Raw genomic sequence first — 23,028 nt, 5'->3', positions numbered from 1 at the left:
TTACGCTGGTTTTGGTGTATTTACATTAAAAAATCCAGAAGGGATTTACTTCTCATGATTAAAAGCTAGACCTTTTACTGTCATCAGTGCAATATATCCCCCCTTTGCTTCCTTGCTTGCTTCTTGGCAACGTTCCCTTCCACGTCACAGTTCAAATCGGGATAAAGTCTTTAAAAAGTGCCTTTTGAAATTGTAAAGGCCAAATGTAACTGAGAGTATTCGCGTTTTGTCGGAATAAACTCGTTATAGAAATATATTTTTATAAGTTTCTCCTTTTCCTGTGTGTGTATAAATTGTTTTGGCTGTATATCCAAGAAATATATAAATAAAAAAATATATTATAAAAAGTAGAAATTAATTAGCTTTTTTCCCCCAAAATGAGTAGTTTACAAGTACTAGCATTTAAGTACTCACTGATACCGACACTAAATATTTAGGCCATTGCACATAAAGTTACTTTGAGTTTTCTATTTCCCCGTATACAAGTAACATCCCACTTTCGACCGGGATCGGTTCTAACCAACGGGTCGTAAGGCAGATTGGACATAAGTTGAATGCCATTCAAAATGGCCGACGCAAGGGTTATAGGTGCTACTGTAGTGGTGGATCGCTGTGTGAGCGTGAGATGCTCGGATACTGTGCTGCCGCAACTGTCGTACGCGATGCCGGGCTCATCCATGCTGCGGTGCCAGACATTGAATAAACAAACTAACAAACATAAAAGCATCTGCTGGCCCTGGTCGTAAGGACGGGTGGACGTGAGTCGAGCAGGAAGTCGGATGTATACTGTTACAGTATGGGTGACATGCACATGGGTGAGTTGCACTGCAGCACAAACACAAGTTTAACAAAATTGTGATATATTGTGAAATGGTTTCATGGTATTGGTGGCCATTCTATGAGTACAAGTACTCCCACCTGGTATGGGACCGCATCCCTAATAAAAACATCATAATGTAAAACAATGAAAAATGCTGAACAAAAACAATGAAAAAAGAAGTGTCATATTAAATAAACATTTAGCTGAATGCTAGAATCTTTTATCAAAGGCTTTGAAGGAACAAAATAGCCATCTGTTGCGTATTTCAAGCAGAATTTTATGACCTCACAGTAATTTTACTCAGGCAGCGGGTGCAGTGGACAACCTGAAATTAATTAAACGCATAAAGGGAAGTGATTTGTTTCATTGACTGAATTCCATCCACTTAGATACTTCGCCAATTACTCCATGCGTATTTTATCTTACATACTGTGTCGCCTTGTTCGTGTAAATGACTTCAGTCTCAGAAAAGGTAGCACTGAAATCTAAAATAAAGCATTAAAAAAAAAAAGCCTTGGAAGGGCACGTTCAAAAAAGCCGTCTTTCTTGGCCCCGAAGGATTTAACAACCAGCTCTGCAGACAAGTCAGAAGCTCCAGACTGATGACTAGAACAAAGCCCCTTCACCACTGTCCCTGAACACATCTGCTTATGCATTATAAATACACCACACATACTTTGCTCCGCTAGTCAGGAGACACCCTTTTGTCGATGAGGCATTAACAGACAGCGGTAACTCCGACAACAAATAAATCAAGAGGAGCGTTAGCAGCGCGGCCCCGTCCCCTGGCTGGCTTCTCCCCGCAGAATAAAAAGGGTTAGCATATGAATATCTTATAAGAAAAACACGCACCTCTTACAGTGATCAAATATTCACCGCATACCTTTAGTGAGCCTTTGGCTATGTTTAATTCATCATGCCAGGCCGAGCATCTTGTGCTCTTTTGATGGATGTGCATGTCCATGCATGCTCCAAATATTCTTTGAATCACTGAGGCCTCTCCCTCTAATAAACCTGTTTGCGGACTGGAAAGACCGTTATATCAACACACCTGGACCAGACGTTTGACACCGCGGCGAGCGTGTGAATGCTCTGACTTTTGAGGAGACTAAGCATGCAGTTATGTAAACTAGAGGAGCAGATTTACGCTCGAAGGTGACTGTTGGGTGTGACCGTGTGAGGAGCCAGTTGCTCGACGCCTGGTTCCTGCCAAACAAAAAGGGGCATGACTGAGAAATGAAGAGTTGAAAATGTCTTTTTGAAGTTTGTCTTCACTTTTACGGCTCATTATACGTAGAAGTTTCCTCAACTCTAGATAGTAGCACCAAATCTGGCGCCTGTTTTGTGACACAGCTCCATTCGGTTAGTTAGCATCACTGCGCTAATGGCTACATTCAACAAACACAACACATTTCTTGTTTACATCTGATCCATTTTTGAAAGATGATGCACAAATATATACAAAGAACTGAAGAAGCAAGATCACTTGGAGGACGTTGAAGCTTTTCTCAGACTAGAATGTCACATGACCGCAGTCTCTTGGGTCTGAGCAAGTTGTCACCAGAATGCAGGTTAATAGAGGTAGAAAATGTGTCGTCCAAAATGTGTATTTGAACACTTAAACATAGAAATCTGGACTTACATTTACGAATGACACGAGTCTATTTATCTACCTATCCATCCATCCACCCTGAGCTGACGTTACGTTAGTGTTAACTAGTGATGGGTGGATGAGGTGTCATGAAACAGCATTGCTGGGTTGATGAAAGGGTGTCCTAAGATTCAGAGGCCACTAGATGGCGCTCTTGGTTTAGAAATGATGAGAGGTTTCATCGAATTACTAGTCCAAACATTTCACAGCAGACAGTGCCCTCTGGTGGCCTCTGAAAGTCAGAACACTGTGTCATGAAACCTCATTAACCTTACAATACTGCGTCATGAAACCTCATCTACCCATCACTGGTGTTAAGTCTTACAATGAAAAGCAATTGAAAACAACTTTTCCTCACAAGATGGCTGTGTGTGTAACAGGGTGTAAGGTTTACCGACCTTATGGCGGACGTTCTGCTCCCCACCGGGCTGACTGGAAGGGGTCTGATTACCGGGAAGAGGGCCTGGCTCCGGACACGGGCGCCATTTTGGATCACGCCACGAGGAACTGAAAGAAAGCGAAGGCTTAGTTAACCACAAAAGTCGCTGTCAAGTTAAAAAAAAAAAACTTCACAAATAATTCCAAGGTGAAAGTGGAGGACAGCAGACAGGGTCCAGTGAAAACATGAGCCTGATAAGACCTGGGAACAGCTCGATGAGAATTCTCTGGCCGTCTAAGGAGGCCAACAGGGCAATATTGATGAGCAAAGCAAGGTTAAATTGAGCGGGAAAGCGTCATAAATGAGTTAAGGCCGCTGCAAATCATTCAATTACCAACGACCGCTGGGGCTCTGCCACGTCCAGCATGTCTGATCCCGTCGACCCAGCAGAAGGCGGTGCTGAAGTTTGAAACTTCTTCCCTTTCTCGGCTAACTCGTATTTAAAACGCTTCTCGGCTCTTCTGCTATTCAAGTGAAGCACTTCCTCGTGAGGAATAACAATAAATTCACCAGCAAATCCTCACTCACTCACACGCTCCACAAACCCCAGCTCCTGCGTTTCCCAACACACCAGAGCCTTTCACTAGTGTTATAAATACCACGTGAATTCAAACCCTATACATCGGGAGCGCAACGCAGGCCTGCTGTTTGAACTCATTAACCCCGGACCCCGGAGAGATAAAGCTGATTTTGCCTTTGAAGATTTCCCTCCAGAGTTCGAGGCGGCTTTCGGCTGAAGCATTAAACTCCTCATGACAAATAAGGTGAACTCCAGACGAGACATTTGGTGAAGTGGTGCTTCCAAAAAGGAAAAAAAAAACCCCATCAAGTTGCTCAATAAGACGCGACTGTCGACTTCGGCATTTAGCTTCATGACCATCATCAGCTCAGACACACTGCTGTTCATTGAGATTCCTCTCAGGGATCAGACTAGATCTGTTTCATTTACTTGCTTCGCTTATTTCTCTGACATGACTCCACTTCAGTGCCTCGTGACTTTTTGGAATTCTTGAAGGTCAAGACTGAACAAACCGTTGAATGTTAAAACTTTAAACTCAAGTCTCTCCTTCCGTTCGAGACAAGAAAAAAAAAGTTTGAGAAACACACGCCATCAATTTCAATATGAAATCCAATCGAAGCGCAGGGACACGCGGGTGTTATTCACCACAGACCATGCTGCGGCGACACTCTGGAAATACGACTGGGAAAAACCCTTGCCGTGAATCACCTGGTTTATATGTCCCAAAACACTGTGTTCGCCAAAGCTATGTGAAGAGCACATATCCCCTCAAGACAAGACAAATATTCCCATTTCTGCAACACAACGCCCTGAATCCTGCAGCCGGGATGATGGAATGGCTTTGGGACAAATCCCTTACTGTTCTCAAGTGACCTTCCGAAGCTTGGACTCCAGCGCAATAGAGAGTCTATGTGAAGACGGCGGTTTATCAGCAATCCTCATCCATTCCAGTCGCCGGCTCTGTTGCCAGCGCTTCTCCTTTGGTCAATAATATACATATAATATATATTATAATATACATATTTGACTCTTAATTGAAAAAGTAAATTTAATAAAATAAGCTATTCTCAGCTCTCATGTTGAAAGTCATTAAATAAAAACCATCTGCAAAACTTGTTTTAGCAACTCAAACAGAAGTTTTTAGAAAGTTATCTATCTATTCATATATATATATATATATATATGGATTTAAAATACACAGCTCTTGTAAAATAATAATAAATAAATTTGAAAGTGTATTTTCATTTTCAGACATTTTTTTGTGATTAGAATTATTATGATATTTTAATTACCAATATAGGCACATGTTTACAAGACTTTCCTTGGTGTACATGTTGCTTTTTATTGTTGTATTATCACCATCTTCGTCCTGCTTATGCCAAAGTGACACATATGGAGGCACAGAAAATCAGAAATAATACATACGTTTCATACGAGATTTTACGTCATTAATAGGCGGAGAAATGATCTTATCTGTCATTATCATGCAGTTTAATTTATTTATATATTTTTTTTTATTTATTTATTGAACTGTTTCTGATCCAAAAAAGCAAAAGATGATGATGCGCCTTCAGATTTTCACTCCAGAGTCTGCAGTCTGGTGTGTCTGACCGCCTCACACAAATGAACTGTACACACAATGAGGGTCTTCTGACAATAAAAGGGGGGGAGAGAAAAAAAGCGAGAATAGCGGCGGTGCGCCTGAGCCAAAGTCGTTTGTTCCTCAAGGCTGCACTTTTTTTTTCTCGCCACAATTAAACAGCTGTCAGTTTTCTTCTCAGGGGTCAGTTTTTGTTCCACGAAATCACCTGCTGCTCCGCCGCCGCAGCCGCGTCTCCCGTTCAAACGTGTACAAAGAAATGTTTTGCCAACGCACACATTGAGCTTAAACCGTTCATGCTCCGCCTCATGCTGTACATTTATGATGGATGTTATGAGGTGAAATTTAATTTGCTCCAGGAACCACAAGCTCATTAAAAGCCACATGATTCAGGACCCCCCCGTCCCCCTCACGTTCCCACCCCACCCGCCACCTTTTCCTCGGAATAAGGACCTCACAAAATGCGGTCCGCCGTCATGTCGCACAGATAGATTATGATAGATAGATTTGTCGTCGCTCGCTGTGCTCTTGCCGGCTGTGTCCGCCGTAATCTCATTGGGTCCAGTTAGTGTGGCTCGGCCCCTGATATCTCCAGCTCCATAACCTTATAAGTAAGTCCCTGCACAGAGTCTCTTTTGTAATCTTGATCACTCGCTGCGTGGTTGTGTGTGTGTGTGTGTGTGTGTGTGTGGGCAGTGCATTAGGTCTCTCTGGGTTGACGTGAACGTTAGCCACCCCCCCCACCCCCCCCACCCAACACACCCTCCCACCCCCCACCCAACACACCCTCCCACCCCACCAATGCTCCCTACCTCTCTCTCCAAGACAGGCTTTAGGTTACCATAGCAACGGCTCCCCTTCCACATGCCACAGAGTGGTAGATCATGCATCAGCAGAGAAAGTGATAGAGAGAAGCGTGTGAGGGGAAGAGGGGGAAAGGAAATACCAAGCTCTGTTTGACATGGCCTCTCTTAGCTCAGCGACACACTCCTGATGGCCACTGTTTGCCCTCGACAAACAGAGAAACACACACACCACTAGCCTGAGCACAAAACTCTCTCATGTATTGGTGTTGGAGAGTGGCGAGACAATGCAGGGAACTATTGGATCGGCTCTGTACACAATTCCGTGCTGACCCTATTATACTCTCACATTTAATAAGAAGCAAAGGAAGCATGCTTTTATTTCGAGGACAGCAACTGGAAAGGCACTCTGGAGGGCGCAGAACTCCGCCAAGCAGCTCATTTCCAACCACAATTTTTGCCCAATATAATGGACCTACTTATATTGAGTCAATATATTTCCAATAGTTTGTCAGTCACGCAGCAGGTGGCAGTCTGAATCACAGAACGGGAACTGAAATTTTACCAAAAACTACAAGTAGTCTGGTGATACGATTATATTATATATTATATTATTATTATATATTATTATATTATTATATATTAGCGACTATATTTCGAAATATTGTGACATGGCAAGTACAGCCTTTCAACCAAGCCACACATCATTTATAAACCAAGGGCACCACCTTCTGAGCTTTGAAAATGAGGACACAGTTTCACAAAACCTTATCAGCCCATCACTGCTCATGGCAGTCGAGCTGCTTATTGGCAGGAATCTTCACATACAATACATATCTCCATACTGGAGTGGTGATTTGATATATTGTGATATAATAAGTTTGGCAATATTTTGCAATAAGAGCCATCATTTTAAGGGGGAAAATCCAATATTATTGTGGAATCAAAAATTGCGATACTTCAAGTAGTACAGTATATAGTATATTGCAGAATCAATATCGTGATATTTGAGCAGATCAATATTTCCCCCCAAGATGGCAGTACTCAAAGTGTCGGTGGAGTGATTCAACTTATTTTGAGCTGCAGACTATGTAACTTTCTCTGATCTGTCGCCCATATTTTCTTTTTAAAAAATATATGTCCTAAATGTTAATACTAATGTGTGACATGTTAGAAATCAAAAGGAAATGAACTGTTATATATTGTGGAGTGAAGCATTTTCTTTCAAAGAGTGAACTCAGTGATAACAGATTTGACACATGCTGAGGTCAAACAGGTCACAGTGACCTCTCTGGCCAGGAGGTGACACCGCATGAGTGCACTCCATAGGACCATATTAAAAGCAGATATCAAAAATAATGAATCTAGAAACAGATTGTGAATATGAAAGCGGAAGTTGTTTACCAGAATATTAAATTCATGAACTGCCAAAAAATGAGCTCCAAAAATCTGGAGAGCTATTGCCAGGTTGTCATGTGAAGATTCAGCGGGGTGAAATCTTCTCTGACAATGCTTTTAAATCAGTTCCTCTGATTTGCAGCCAATAATGCCTCATATGACACGAGTGCAGTACTGAACGTCAATATTTCGATTCACGACTTGTCAGAAATCGTAGCATATGAGCTCCAAATCGTTGTAACCGCTTTGATTTTTTTGCTTTTCTTCCCAACCGTGATTTGAAGATTTTGCTCTTGATATTCTTCTTTTCAACTTCTTCCTGGAGAGTGTTTGTGTTTTCAGCAAAGTCTGGCCAGTTGCTCTGCCTTTCTGTCTGCTTCCTACGTCTTCGCTCGCCTCCCTTCCAGAGTGAGCGAAGCCTCCGCCGCCCTCCCCTCTCGCATGCCGTACACACACTCCTCTGCTCTGCTGTTAAATGAGTTCCACATGGGCCTGCAGGCTGCAGTCTTCACACGACCAGCAGAGGAGCGCAGCAAAAGTACACACAAACACACGTGGGCAGGGGCTCAGTGAACTCACGCGCTCAGTCCCAAGGTTCAAAGGTCACTCCCAGCAGACCTTGAGAATGCAACAGTTCGGTCGTGAGGCCCCTGGCTCAGCCCCCACCCCTCCACATGCCCCCCTGCTGTCTGTCTGTTTGGCTGGCATGTGTTTAACTGAGTGCAGAGTCTGAGGGCAGGATGCATACTAATGCTGTCTGACTGACTGACTGACTGTACTGCTGGTGGGATGAAAATGCTGGCAGTGGAACTGACCGGCTAACTGGCTCGTCTATCTGACACCCCAGTCGAGAGCCTAAGTGGTTGGCTGACACGCGTGTTGACTTACTGAGGGTCGACAAAATAAAAGCAAAACTTCATGACTGCAACTTGATATGGCTTTTACATGCGGCCGCACATATGAACCATATAAAATCGGATACTTGGACACAACTTTGTATCATTTTACTTCAGGAATGAAGATACATTAAGATCAATTCTCCAGAAATTATGTTAGGGGAGGTTTCAGCAGTTCCTCGATTCCAGTTTTGATCCACCACCTGGCCAGTAGGGGCGCTGTGACTCAAGTTTTATGAAGCTGCACCCAACCGAACAGTACAAAAACAAATGATATTGGTGAGAAACCAGAGGAGCTTTGCTTAGTAGTAATAATCAGTAATAACTGAGAGTTTCAATTTGACTCTGAGTCAAAGTTGCTAGATCAAGCAGTGCAGATGAGATTTCAGATACATGCGTCTGACTTGTATCAGAGCAGCAATCGCATGACTTCAAGTTAGTTCAGCGTTTCATGATCTAAACTAAGACAGTGTCATATATTTCATGTATTATTCATCAATGATCGCTGTGAAGTTTTATTCAGCTGAGCTGACGCGCCAGTCTGAACTGTGGGCCCCACGTAGGCTAAGTGGGTCTGGGATGGAAGCGGGGAAATGCCCATTCATTCATTTAATAATAAAAAGTCAGGGGGAAAAAAACATCTTCAAGCTTCAAGGTTGCACAAAGCTTATTGTTTTGACATGATTATTTAATTAAAATAATGAATATATAAACAATTCTGAATCCACTCATCAGAATATCCATTTCACAAAGCATTTTTATTTAATTTCAAACAATTATTTGAAGACAAAAAAAGTGGTTTTGCATCAACATTGTGTTTTTAAAAATTATATTTAGTTGTCTCCATTTGTAAAACCATTTTCTGGGACTTTTATTTTTCTTCACATCTAATCATGTACTGCGGCAAACCTGCTCAACTGTCACTTGTTAAAATGATTCCAGCCTGGCATGAATCATGAGGAGCTGAGACAGATCAATGTTCATATAGTCTGCTGACAAAAGATAAATTGTCCTGAGAGGAACACAAACTGCCAAAGTGTCGCTAAAATGACAATATTTAAGCATGTTTTCACACAAACTAACTCCTGTCAAGAGCAATATTTACTAGCTCAAGCTGTCGTCCACAGCGACACGGACAAAGTGCCGAAGATGTGCATCAATAATCAGTCAACAGACAACTATGGATCTACAATCGTGATAATGAAATGTAAAGAGGATCATAGAGGATACATTATGACACTATTCCATCTCAGTATATGTCAGTAACAATTGCGATCCTTATATTTAATGAAGCAGCCCACAAACTCACCGCTACAAACTGTGAGATATTCTCACGAGCAAATATAGAGAGCGGAATACTTTGGTATGAATAGCGATGTCAAATAAGGTTCATGTGTGCTCGCGACTTAACCTTCTGGAGGATTGAGTCATACTAATGAAATGAAAAGCTTCTGCGCTCGCAAACGTTGAGTAAGAAATGATGAACAAGCAGCGAGGGAAGGTCGGGAGGTTGAGGACGCAGCCTGCTTTGTGCCCTTCAGGTTCTCCTGGCAGACGCGGGAAGCACGAGCCAATCTCAACACACAGCCCTTTAAGCAGCTCACTTCCACTTCCTGCTCACTGTCACAACAAAACAACCCTTCTGAGCAGCCACCACTGTCGGAAGCATCTCTGTCATCGCACCCCGACCCATCCTTTACCAGTTGTCTATCCATCGGTCCAACTCAGACAGATTATTTGTGCCTGTCCAGAGGGACTCCAGGTTTTCAGACACTCTCCTCAACCTTGGCTCCTTGACCATTACTACTCCATTATCAGCAGCGATGGAGGGTGCGCCGCAGACGCCTAATGTATCCATTTCCCCCTCCATTTAGGACTCGGCAGCCCAGCGAGTTCCTGGAGTGCTCCCTGATTGGGATTGAATGTCCATTTAAACTGCTGTCCAGCCACCGGGGATGGATGCAAGGGGAGAGAGGAGTAATGGGAAATACAGGGAAGTAAAGGAACAAAAAAATCGGCAGGGATTGAGTGACAGATTTGGATTTAAGACAGGTAATTCACATTTGACTTCAGGGACGTCACAAAGCATCACAGCGTGGCGACTGTAGCTAGTGTTGCAGGTCAAAAACATGGCAGTCTGTCCCAGCGACTTGGCACACTCTTGGATTTTCACTCACCCCTGGGAAGTTGGACGTAAAAAAACTTCACATAGAAAAGACCGAGGTTCCCGCCACTAGTTGCTCCAAGCTAGATTCAAACCAAGGACCGTCTACTGGATGCTATAGCTGATGGAAAAGTCAAATCGTTTTTGTCGACGATAATAGAACCCATCGTATCCACACAAAACTTACTTCTGACAGTTGTTGAGTACATAACAATAGTAATGGGTCGATGAGGTATCATGAAACAGTATTGCTGGGTTGGTGAAACAGTGTCCTAATTTTCAGAGGCCACTAGATGGCGCTCTTGTTTTATATGTGACTTTACATTGAATTTGTTGACAGCGCCCTCTGGTGGCCTCTGAAAATCAGGACACTGTTTCATGAAACCCAATCAACCTTACAACACCGTGTCATGAAACCTCATCTACCCACATAACAATAAAACCTAGTTTGTGAACCTGCAGCTACATTGGGTGCATCCTTGAATACGTTCCCAAAACATTTCATCTGTTTATTTTAGACTTTTGGAAAGTAGGTATTTGTACACGTGGTATTCTTCATAGATATCAGGAAGCATTATTCTCTATGCCAAGCAAGACATGTTTTAATCTGTGTTTGTTTGATAGAATTCTATAGGGATTCTGCCTCTCCCCCCAAAGCAACAAACTTGACTTAATACTACACGAAACAAAATCAAATCACCAACATCTATTTTCGTTACGGTTGCTGGACAAGCTAGGAATATTGCAAAGCAAATGCCACCGATAGCCGAGTGGTGGTTCCGAGTCTCAGGATAGGAACAACTTTTAGACGTTGTTTCCAGCATTATACTGAGTTACAAATGTATTTTTTGAGTTTTTTTTTAATGTTCAACGTCAATCACTTAGAACTTCAGAAGGACCCAAAAGCCATGATAATATACGTATATTTTTTAAATCTTTAATGGCTGTCATACAGTGCTGTGCTCCGGTGCTGTGTTTTTCATACTTTCTAAACTTCCAAAAACGCCTAAAGAAAACTCCATCCTCTTTCTGGCTGAGAGCCAAGTGTCAGAACTCAGCACTTGGTATTCTCAAGGTTCCCTTCTGAAAGAGGGATTTGGAATTGAGATGATTGGAGTCGGCACATCTGTAGAGGGTGAAAGGAGCGGGTGGTGGGGGGGGGAGAAAGAAGCAGGCAGGAAATCACATGCAAAGTTCCCGACGCGACGCTACCTTGTAGGAGAACTCCTCCGTTCTTTCTGAAGAGGGGACTCCCCGACCACAATGGAGGACTAGACAGGGACGAGAAGACGGAGAAAACTGGTCAGTCATTTGATCATGTTAGAGCAGTCAAGCAACCCAGCGCGCCTCATCACAAAGCAGATAGCAAAGCAGGAATTTGAGCCCATAAGCCAGCTCTTCTGATTATAGTGATTAGATTCCCGGGTGTCCCACTGTTGCCATTATTCCCTGTGATTACCTCGGAGAATTACAGCCTCGGCGCTGTAGTCCATGGGGGTAATTTCTCATGACAACCCCCCACCGCCCTCCACTGGTCCATTCACACACATTGGAAGGGAGAAAAAGACTCTCCTCAACACACACACACACACACAGGCACATTAAATACATGTCACACATGCGTCTTGCAGACAAATGTGTCTTCGGTGTGTCATAGTGACACGTCTACCAGCCAATACACAAGCGAGGAGGAACACACAACGCTGGGGACGTGGCTTAGGTGATCATTACACCGCTAATGAGGGAGGTAATGATGGCATTTCTCACCGAGACGTCTTCACTCACGCTAGTGCGCAAAGACACCAGAAGACAAAAGATACAGTTCAGCATCTGAATCCATAATTTGGAGGCAGATGAAAAAGACCAAAAAAAAAAAGATGGATGAGGAACGGGGAAGGTGTCTGAGTTCCAGAGGCAACAAGTTTGTTCACAGACGGAATCTTTTCCCACCAACAAGTTTAAACTGTGGCTTGCATCCCGCAGTGGTCAGTACCTGAGTGTTCAGGAGGGTCACTTGCAGCAAGGCTGACGTTTGACCAGATGCAGCCGTCAAAAGTAGCGGACTGTTTGGGTTTCATGTTGACCAATGACAATCTTCATACAGTCGAGCAGTTGAAGTAGAAGGTGACATGCATTTTGAACATTACATTACAGTGTTTGTCATGTATTCATTTAACACCTGTTTTTTTTTTTTGTTTTAAAGGTGACGTGGTCATATAGGTGTGTGTTGGTTGCCTCAGCTTCAGTTTACAGTCAAGGTTTATCAACGTGTTTTTAGCATAGTAGTCGTGGGAATTTCTGGAAAACTTCTCAACATCAAAGACGTAGAGAAACAAAGAAATACTGCGCAGTTTAAATCATTTGCATTTTTCTTTACAATGGACCAAAGGTTAACACAACATATTAACAGGAGTCGCCTGAACGCACAGAAGGTTCGACACGAGTCTTGATCATACCTCCGCACATATGCTCACACGAGACAAAACACCTGGAGTTGTTGTGGAGCCTGCAGTGGTCAGTACCTGAGTGTTCAGGAGGGTCACGCGCAGCAAGGCTGACGTTTGACCAGATGCACCCGTCAAAAGTAGCGGACTGTTTGGGTTTCATGTTGACCAATGACAATCTTCGTGCAGTCGAGCAGTTGAAGTAGAAGGTGACATGCATTTTGAACATTACATTACAGTGTTTGTCATGTATTCATTTAACGCCTGTTTTTTTTTTTTTGTTTTAAAGGTGACGTGGTCATATAGGTGTGTGTTGGTTGTCTCAGCTTCAGTTTACAGTCAAGGTTTATCAACGTGTTTTTAGCGTAGTAGTAGTGGGACTTTCTGGAAAACTTCTCAACATCAAAGACGTAGAGAAACAAAGAAATACTGCGCAGTTTAAATCATTTGCATTTTTCTTTACAATGGACCAAAGGTTAACACAACACATTAACAGGAGTCGCCTGAACGCACAGAAGGTTCGACACGAGTCTTGATCATACCTCCGCACATATGCTCACACGAGACAAAACACCTGGAGTTGTCGTGGACACAATGAGAAAAAAAAAAAGCCACCCACTTGTTTCCACGTTCCCTTTGTAATACGAGTGGTGTTTTATGTTTGGCTAAGCCGCTGAATGAGAGGATTTGGGCGTCTGGACTTGTGATGTGGCTCTCACCTCACCAGATGCATGGGGAAGATGGACTGTCGGGCCCGTGCGTCCACACACACACACACACATCAACACAAATGCTTCGAACACAAATTTCAGCCCTGAGCCACCTGCTGTTGCCATGGAGAGTTGCCACATTGCGTTGCCACGGCGATAACATATTTTTCCTCCGCTAACAGCCTGTCTGTTTTCCCTAGCACATCACATTCCCCCATCTCTCTACCCGACTCTCCACCTTTCTTTCTGTCCGTCTTCCTCTCCCGGATCGCCCCCCTCCTCTTTCTGTTTCAACAAATGGCTTCACAGCGTGACAGCACCTGCTTTATACTACATGTGTTGCCATGGTGGCGTTGCCGTTGCCAAGGCAACTCTGTGCATTTAATGCAGTGGGCGAGGGGCTAAACTCGTGGCAGACGCTCACTTTGCAACCCCCTGTTAACGCCTCCCATCATCTTCTCCTCCAAGAAAAGGAAGAGGGAGGGCTGGAGAGGAAAACAGAAGAGGGAGAGATGGAGTAGGAGCGCTCTTCTCCACCCCCTTGAGACATCCCTTTTCCCTCCCCTCCTCTTCTCCTCTCATCCAGATGCTGATGGGGTGTGAAGGAATGCACCATGGAGCTGACCTCCTACCCAGCATGCTCCTGCTCCCTCCCTTCCTCACACACTCACACACTCTAGGTGATGGCGACTGGTACAGTTTGAGTTATTACCTTCCAAGAAAAACTGAGAGGTACCGACGACAGAGAGTAAAGGACAAAGAACCATCACCCCCCTCCCTCCTCCCTCTTCCCTCTCACTTCTTTCTCCATCCACTTCTGTCTAATTCCTTTTGTCCATCTTCCACTTCAGGGTTGTGTCAGACTCCTTGAGACAGTCCTTGACCTTAACGTAATAGACATGCCGGGCAACCGTTCATGGTCATTACACTCCATAACATAATATTCTTGAGAGTGAGTGCTCTTGACTGAGATATCGTGTGCTATTGATCGGCCCAATTGAGTTCCTGGATGCATATAAAGGAAACCCTTTCAATTCCAACGCAGACAGGTTTATATTACACGGGCGGAACATTTCCTAAATCGATTTCTTGATAATTAAACCAAGAAGTAGCTTTACTTTGACACTTATTAATAACATAATTTCCTAATTTCAAAGTTGGAAAGCATCTGAAAAGCATTTGAAGATTTGCTTACATCAACAGTCAACTCTACAATGCGTTTGACTTTATTTGGGTTTAAGTCAAACTTTTATTTGTTTTTATAGGCATCAAAAGTTGATACCAAACTGCTATTTTTAAAAAAAATAAAAATGACTGACATTTTAAAGAAAAAAATATACGGAAAATCATTGCTTATCTTTTGTTTTATCACATGATTATTATCCCTTTGTTGACGCTCCTGTCGCCATCGGCAGATTTTGACAGGATCTTTTTAAATCACTGCAACTCCTCGTAAGCTCTGAAGCTCGCTGAACAACAAGCAAGAACTGGGTGCTTTTCATAGAACTGGCACAACGGCAGTGCTTTGACATTAGAACCACCCAAGAACTGAGCAGATTCACGTGCGTCGAGCTGGACATTACACACATCAGCTGGTAGAAAAACAGAATTCTTGTAAGTCCAGGAGTGAAAGCTTGTGATTACAAACATGTATGAGAGCTTAAAGCGTAGATATATCATCATAGTTTGCTATTGCATGTCATGTCATTGCTCTTATCACATTCTGAAGTTGCATTTCTTGTCCATTTTCTATTTAAACTGTAGTTATACCTTTAAATCCAGTCACCTGTAGCTCATTTTTTAACAACACATGCCTAAAAATGTAAAATAAACCTTGCTTTAAGAGATCTTTGTTTAAATATTGATATAAATTAAACATATTCTTAAGAAGGTGGTTCACTTTGACTCAGGAATAACTTGATAACTGACATGAAAGCAGCTCATCCATCATTGGCAGAAAGAAGGTTACGGGTTCACAGTATTTAAACAAATCCAACATCTTATCCGTCAGCAAAATGGCTTTCATAACAGTGAGTGTGTTAGTTAACCAGCTTTACTTTCATTCATTTTAATGTCCTTGTGTACACTGGCTAACAATAAGCTCCGGGCAGTGTTTATGGGATTTGATACTGTCATTAAAAGCTGTCAAAGATAGTTACTGCATTGATTCATATTAATTTGCTTTAACCTCCTGAACCATAATTTTCCCCTTATAACAGCACTTGTGGTTTTTAATATTCATTAACCACCCCCCCACACCCCTCCATACTCTCCTCACCGCTGGTATCGATTGAGGCATTAAAAATCCGAAGTGCACAAGTAGTTTTTCCTGTTGGACAGAATTAGTCATAAATCGGAATATTGGAGATGTTGTGCAGGTGTTTAACATTGCTGCTGGCAAATATCTACACATTGATTTCCACACTACATTTTGACACAGTACAGTCCGGTAATTAAAGGCAGGCAAAAAGGGAATTATTAAAAAAAGAAAAATAAATAAATAAATTTGAGCGCAGTTGGAGAGAATGACATACATTTAAATGTCCTCTGTAAGGAAATCTGTGTTTTGAATGGACGTCCACAGACTCTAATCTCATCTCCCTGTGCTTATATATTCGCAGGATCAGAGGGATTTCAAGATTTAAATAAGAGATAATGTGACAAAAATGGAGCTATCGAAGAAGTTTTAAATGCATCATAAAGCTGGGGATACGCGTGATGGGACACCTTGGAAACATTTTGATGCCTTGCACTAGTTATCATCTGGTGTGCGAGATGCAAGATGTGCAGCTCCAAAATAAGGCAGTTACTATGAATTAGATCACATTTTAACAGTCCAACTTTAACACGAGATTATATATGTGAAAGCTAAGATCCATCACATTAATTCTGCAAAAGAGGTGGCGTCGACAATGTAGCTACTGGGTCACTTTAAAGTGTCAAAATAAAATATTATTATCATTATCAAACATAACATTGATCTGTGATGTTGTCTGTGTGGTTAGAGCGAGCATGTATTTTCACATTTTGAAACTGCTGAACAACACCGAATAAACAATTCGAATAAAGGCCCAAAAGAAGCTGTTTGGCCAATGTGCAGTAAATATTCAAGCTGGTCATCGTGCATGCCAATGAATGCGCTTCTGACTTTATACATTTTCAGAAACCGAAAAATGTTTATTTAGCAGTTATGTAAAAACAGATCAGGAATGTTATGTGTCTGTGTGGAAGGTACAAATAAAATATGATCGTACCATAATTTCCAGACTATAAACCACTGCTTTTTTTCCTCGCACTCTGAACCCTTAAACAACACTGCGGCAAATATACAGACTTTTATAGGCAAACAAGCTTCTTGCCGTCAAGATATTGGAATGTTGTGGTGCTTTATTTACATGGCATTTTTTTCACCCATGTGTTGTGGCACTTTCCGAGCTACAATGTTCCCAGTTTCAGACGCAGCTCCGAGCTCCTGGAACTGGGGAGAAGTGGCGGAAAGATACACACAGCGCACTAAGCGTTTTAGTGTCACTGCCTATAATTTCTTTGTTCTGATGTAACAAGTCTGGTGATATTGGCGGAATAATCCGCATTCAGACCATTGCTGAGTTTGTTTTCACCATAAAGTCTTGATGCTGAACCCCGTTTTTAAAGCCAGTTCAGAAGGGACGTTATGTATCCTCAGACATTTTAAACCAACACACAGAAATCATTGACCTTTCGGCTGAATCCGAGGCTTATAGACCAGCCCGTCTTATGCGAGTAAAAAATCTACTTTCTTCTTAAATTTGGTGGGTGTCTTATTTTCAGAAATTTTTGAGGTCTCTTCCCCAAGTTTGCTCTTCACTATTTCCTATTGTGGTTGGCCGTGGAAGGTGCTTTGCAATGATGCCGCCATGGAGCAAAATGACATGAAAAAGCAAGGTGAAGCAATAGTTCCAAAGGAGACATGTCAGTCAGTAATTCAGTGTGAAATTCACTTACTGTTTTTTTGGGACAGGGCAGATTAGTATAGTCAAAAAAAATAAATAAATAAAAATCTAAAAATACTCAATCAATCTAATCCTAATCCTAACCCCAAACTATAGAGGATTAGCTCAAATGAATTAATTTCACATAGATTATCTCAGTCAAACAGTTAAATCTTGAACTTCTCTTCATATGCCCCGGAAATCAGACGCATGCACATTTGCATACACACTCCAGGTGCTACACCACGAGGGACCTCCAGCTCTTCCGCAGCCAGCAGAGGAAATGTCCTCACTTAATCTCTCATTTCCCAGAATGTGTCACCATGCAATGGACTACACCCCCGCCGCAGGTTCCCCCCGCAGCCCGCCACATGTACTCCAACCTCTCCTCACCCACATTCCCATGTTCCGAATCAGACCTCCAATTTGTTCCACTTCCCCATACCTCATTGTTCAAAATGACACTTTTACATTTTATGGTGAACCAATTATTCTGTCTTACACAGTCCGCTGGTTCTGCAAGCCAACCTGCCTGGATCAACTGGGGAGCTTGGGGGGGTGGTGGTGGTGGTGGTGGTGGTGCGGGGATGGTGGGTTCATTCAAACGAGAGAGGGGAAAAAAGGCGACTAATGGAAGCGCTCTCTGACATATCCACAGGGCGAAAAGAAGCGCCGGAAACTGAGAAGTTAGCAAATGGAAAGGACAGAGGACGCGGGACACATCGGGTGAGAGGAGGAGGGGGAGAGCCGGGTCAGGGGAAGCAACACAGGTGAGCGCGCCTGCGGACGCGATGATAGAATGGAGTGAGCGTAGACAAAGGACTATTTAATTGAATGATAAAGCATGCGAGAGACGGTGAAAAGAGTGCGGGGAGAGAAGGAATAAATCACAGCAGGGATAAATAAAGAAGACAGATTATTGCAAGCCCTGGAGTCGTAATGTATGCCTGAGGACAGGCAGGAGGGAGAGATATTTAAAAGAGGAGGCAAAACAGAATGGTGGGGAGCAAGTGGTCGGACAGTTTTAGGAGATCGTGGAGCACAGGAATGTGTTCGAAAGCAAGATGAGGAGTGTGTGAAACACGACAGGAGCCTGAAGCCAAAGAGAGACAGAAGAGTGGGTGAAGGAGTTAAAAGGCAACCTGCGATTATACCTGTGATGTGCCTGAGGGCGTGCGAGAGTGTTGCACAAACCAGCGTGCAAAACAGATTTAAGGAAAGATGGGAGAGGCCGGCTATATAACGCCTGAAGTACGGTGGGAGGAGACCGAGACGTACAGAGATAAGGAGGGAGGATGGATAGGAAAGATGGAGTCGAGGGAGAAAAGACAGTTTTTTTTTTCTTTGCTTTTCAATCACTATTTTTGGATCCAACTTAAACTGCTATTGATCCATTTTCTGTTTAATTTATTCCTCAATATGTTCAAGAAAAGTACGTATATCGGACATAGTCCAACATCCCGCACCGAGACCAACTTCCCGATAAATATATTGCAATCACATTATGACGAACAACTCCATTTCACACCTAATTATGCCTTCGATATTAGCGAAATGATCAATGACTGAACGCTATCTGGCGGCGGTAACAAAACAACATTGAGACTGGAGCACGGCTGAATAAAAGGGGGGATGTTGAGAAGTAAGTGGGAGGCAGGGTATTAAATCAAAACACGGTTAAGTGTCATTAATAGCTCCTTTAATTGGCGCCCAACAATGAGCCTCAAATCAGGCTTTTGGGACTCGCTGCCGAAGCTCGACGCAGGAATCTGAAGTTTAATAGAAGAAGGAATCCCTTCTGCCGCATTGTTGAAACGCCCTGGAGGAATTATTTGGGGGCTACTGTCAGGTCATAACTTGGCTTGGAATGGTCTCAGGGGGCATGTATGCAGAAATAATTTTGCTACGCTTCAAGAAATCGGCATTCATCTGTTTTCCCCTCTCTTGCTTTTATTGAGGATTTTCTATCCCATCGACTAGCATAAGCTGCATTTAGTCGGCCGATTGAGAATCAGAACTAGAGAGAAAACAAGGTTTTGTTTACACCCGCTGACCGCAGGACTCTTGATGCCATTGGCGGTCCGCCTTTTTGAGCCACTCAGGTAAAAATACGTCCATTTTCAAAGGACTTTTGAGAACTAGTTCATGTTGAAAAGTGTGACAAAGTCAAGGGCAGCATCAGGAAAATTCCACAAACATGACCTTGGCTTTTGATGCTCTGGAAATGTGACAACAGCAAATGAAGAAAGGGAATATGCCTGTAATAAAGTCTTGCGATGGCAGAGCAAAAAGGCAAAACTCTCGATTCACCGGTGGGTTTCCACTCCGGCCTCCTTTGTGCTGAGAGTGAGATGCTCAAATTCCTTCCGATCATCAGTGAGAGGCTCAGAGTAGATACACTGCTCCATTTTATCTAGACAAGCGAATGGAGGTAGCTTTGACTTATAGTCCAGAGGCTTGTTCTTTGGTGTTTTGGGAGAGTTTGCTGGGGAAAAGCCCCTCCACAGACAATGACAGCGTTACCATGCCTTCATGTGAGGTGGACTCCTTCCCTTAAGCTCCTCCCCTTTAAAGAAGGACCTGTTAATGAATGACAATGGGCGCTGCCATTTCTCAAATGTGTCCCAGCCCAACTGCTCCGTGGAAATGCTGAGAAAAATATCCTGGAGAGCCCTGATTATACATCGCATAGTTGTCCTGCAAACATTCAAATATAATCTGACTTTATAAGACACCTTTTCAATTTGTGTCCCTGAACAACCATTTACCAATTCTGACTCAATTTATGGATCCTGCATGGGGCTCAGAGGAAAGTCTCCGTGGCACAAACGCCATAAATAAATGCAACTGTCCATGCAAGGAGGAAAAGGAAGTTGATAGAAAGTGAACGTTTGACAGAGAGGCCTTCATACCCTTAAGCAAGTGTGATGTCTAATTCAGCACTCAGTGTCGCTTTTGCAACATCAACGGGACAGATAAAATGATACAAGCTAGTCAGAATTTAGCGAGTGGCAGGTGATGAACCCTTTTGTCTGTCACACTGGTGGCGTCCGACAAGAGGCCGTAAAGACTACCACAACTGGTGAGCGATGGAGTTTTTGATAAGAAACAAAAGCGTGACTTTAGAGTCAAATAAACTGAAAGCAAAAAGATGACATTTCTTTTGCATTACAAAGAAAATGCAACTCGTGTTAATATCCAAAAAAAGCATATTAAGATTTCTTCTTATTCTAGCACACGGCACCTCCCTGATAAATCATCGCTTTCTGCGTGAATCCAGAAAAGTCTTTCTCTTTCAGTCAAAGCAGTTCCACGCCTTCATCATGGAGTCATCTTGTGATCTAGCTGCAACTGCAGGGCATCATTCAGTCAGTCGATCGACCGCCCCTGTTTAACCGGTGCATCGCAGCCGCCTTGCTAAAACACCTGATTTGCTTGTACATGAGTGTGTTGTGTCCAATAAACACGGTCATGTAGCTTCATTTCACCCCAGTAACTATGTTGCGGGAAAGCCTATGGTGGTGGGAGATTACTTGAGCCTTGTTAATTGTCTGAAATATAGCTGTACGCCACTGCCGAAAGATTTTGGCTCACTGTTAATTATACGTTTATTTTGTGTTCGAGCTCATCCGAGGTTAATGAGGACGTACCTACTTTTGGACGAGCACCCAAACCTCACCAAATGATAGAGATGTATTAATGAGAGCTGGATGCGGGAAGATTCTGTAACCTAGCAACAATGAGTAGAGCTCTGGAAATGAGGTTATGGCTGCTGTAAATGCCAAAAAAAAAAAAAAAAAAACAGCCATTCAGTGGACAGAACACAAAACTGGTTTAGAAGTCGCCGGCTGATCACGAATCAATCCATCAACAGAGAGGAGACTCACCTTTGATGAAATGTCTGAGGAAGGATGGGAGGGGAGATGGACGGGGCACTCATGCCTGGCGAGAAAGGATGATAGGGCGTTTTCTTCAGGGCCTGGATCAGGTTGTGCCTATAGTCTGGGTCTATTGACCACAGCGAGCCTTTGCCTATGCTCTGAAAAAGAAAAAGGCGAGACAGCATGGGATCAGATTGGACTTATTGGAAAGGCTTCAAAAGCACATCACAAACACACCGCGCTGACCTCGGCCAACATCTCCAAAGCCCAAACACAAGCTCAAAGTTCAGACCTTGAATCGTGTTTACCGAACCACCTGTACACACAACTACGCTGCGCTCCCGCCGAGATAAAGACCATGAGAAAAACAACAACCTCCCCTCCAGCGACCCCCGAAAACCATCAACCACATGAAACTCCCGGTATTCCCAAGGAAGACGACGCTTAGAGGAATTAACGCATCCTCAATGCCATCTCGCTCAATATTTCCAATCCCCTCCGCACAAAACAAAGCTTTCCTGATTAAGACAGAGGGAAACTCTTGAACGTTTTCCACTTCACAGGCCATGATGGCGAGTATTTTTAGATCAAAGCGGCTCTCCCTTTCACCTAATGAAGCTGACGGCTTCCAATCGGAGAGAAAACCAGACTAGCGCACGGAGGGAAGGAGTGCAAATGGGTCGCAATGAGAACACTCTCTCGCAGCCGCTTCGCCTGCTTTCATCCACGCCGTCATGTGAATCTGGCAAAACCTGGATACGCCGCACAGCGGAAGCCGGTGGTGGTAGAAATAAAGCCGAGGAAATATAAAATTAAATGTGTCCCGCCTCGTGCTCTGCCTTCACTTTGTAGTGTTCTGTGATGTGATACAAGTACAGGCTACAGGGAGGGGACATGTCATGGCTGCAGGCGTCAGCTTTTTTACTAACACTGCAAGGGAATCTATTAGGAAGAAAATGTCAGCCATATGAGTGTATTCTGGGCACATTAATTGGTGACAAATCCTCATGTGAGGGGAGAAGCACCACCCTACAGCTCCCATCTCCGGAGAGTGGGCAGAATGGAAATAGATATAAAAGAAATCCTTGTGAACTTCAATTGTTTAAATTGGTTAAACAAACAGCACTTTTGTAATCCATTACTAAGGAAAATAAAAAAACTCTGCTCGCATTTTGTACTCAACAAGCCTCCAAACCACGCCCCCAGACCAAACAGGCTCGTGATTGGTTAAATAAAATCTGACCCGGTTTTTCTAAACCTCATAGCACAGCCCAAGAGCTCAGCACAGGTGTCACTTTTGGTCAGATTACTTTTTTTAGGATTAAGTTTATTATCCATTATAAACATAAAAAAAATTCAACCAACTGCATCTTTCACAGCAATGCCATTACTCATGAGTGAAACGTTTTCAGGTGCTCCAAACATTTTATGACTTCATGAAAACATAAGTTCAATCTCTGAAGTCATGGCATTGATTCGTATGACAGAAGCAGAGAAACATCTTAAACAGGAGGGATATATTAAAAATAATTCAACTATAGGTGGAACACATTCATTCTGTTTCTTTTACTTTTTATACTGTAGTTAGACAGCTAACTTGCATGACTCCTTTATAATAAATCAAATTAGTTTTAGCTGTATGTCATCATATAATAAGGAAAAATGCAATATACTTACGCAAAATATTATGTTGCTGTAAAGTCAAAGAAATGGGTCGACACAGTGCAAGAC

At 43.0% G+C, this 23,028-nt stretch overlaps 1 protein-coding gene across 1 annotated transcript in view; it reads right to left on the bottom strand.

Annotated features, from left to right (window-relative positions):
- ches1 (checkpoint suppressor 1) overlaps positions 1-23,028 on the bottom strand; it is a 65,677-nt gene that overhangs the window by 4,607 nt on the left and 38,042 nt on the right. The window contains exons 3-5 of the mRNA XM_053880262.1: positions 21,304-21,455; positions 11,504-11,562; positions 2,870-2,978 (exon numbers count right to left, since the gene is read on the bottom strand). Of these exons, the coding sequence (XP_053736237.1) occupies positions 2,870-2,978; positions 11,504-11,562; positions 21,304-21,455 (320 nt within the window). The remainder of the gene's footprint in view (positions 1-2,869; positions 2,979-11,503; positions 11,563-21,303; positions 21,456-23,028) is intronic.

This window comes from Synchiropus splendidus, chromosome 12 (genome assembly GCF_027744825.2).
Source record: "Synchiropus splendidus isolate RoL2022-P1 chromosome 12, RoL_Sspl_1.0, whole genome shotgun sequence".
Lineage (NCBI taxonomy): Eukaryota > Metazoa > Chordata > Actinopteri > Syngnathiformes > Callionymidae > Synchiropus > Synchiropus splendidus.
The sequence above is the reverse complement of the archived record's forward strand: the minus strand, read 5'-3'. Positions and strand labels throughout refer to the sequence as shown.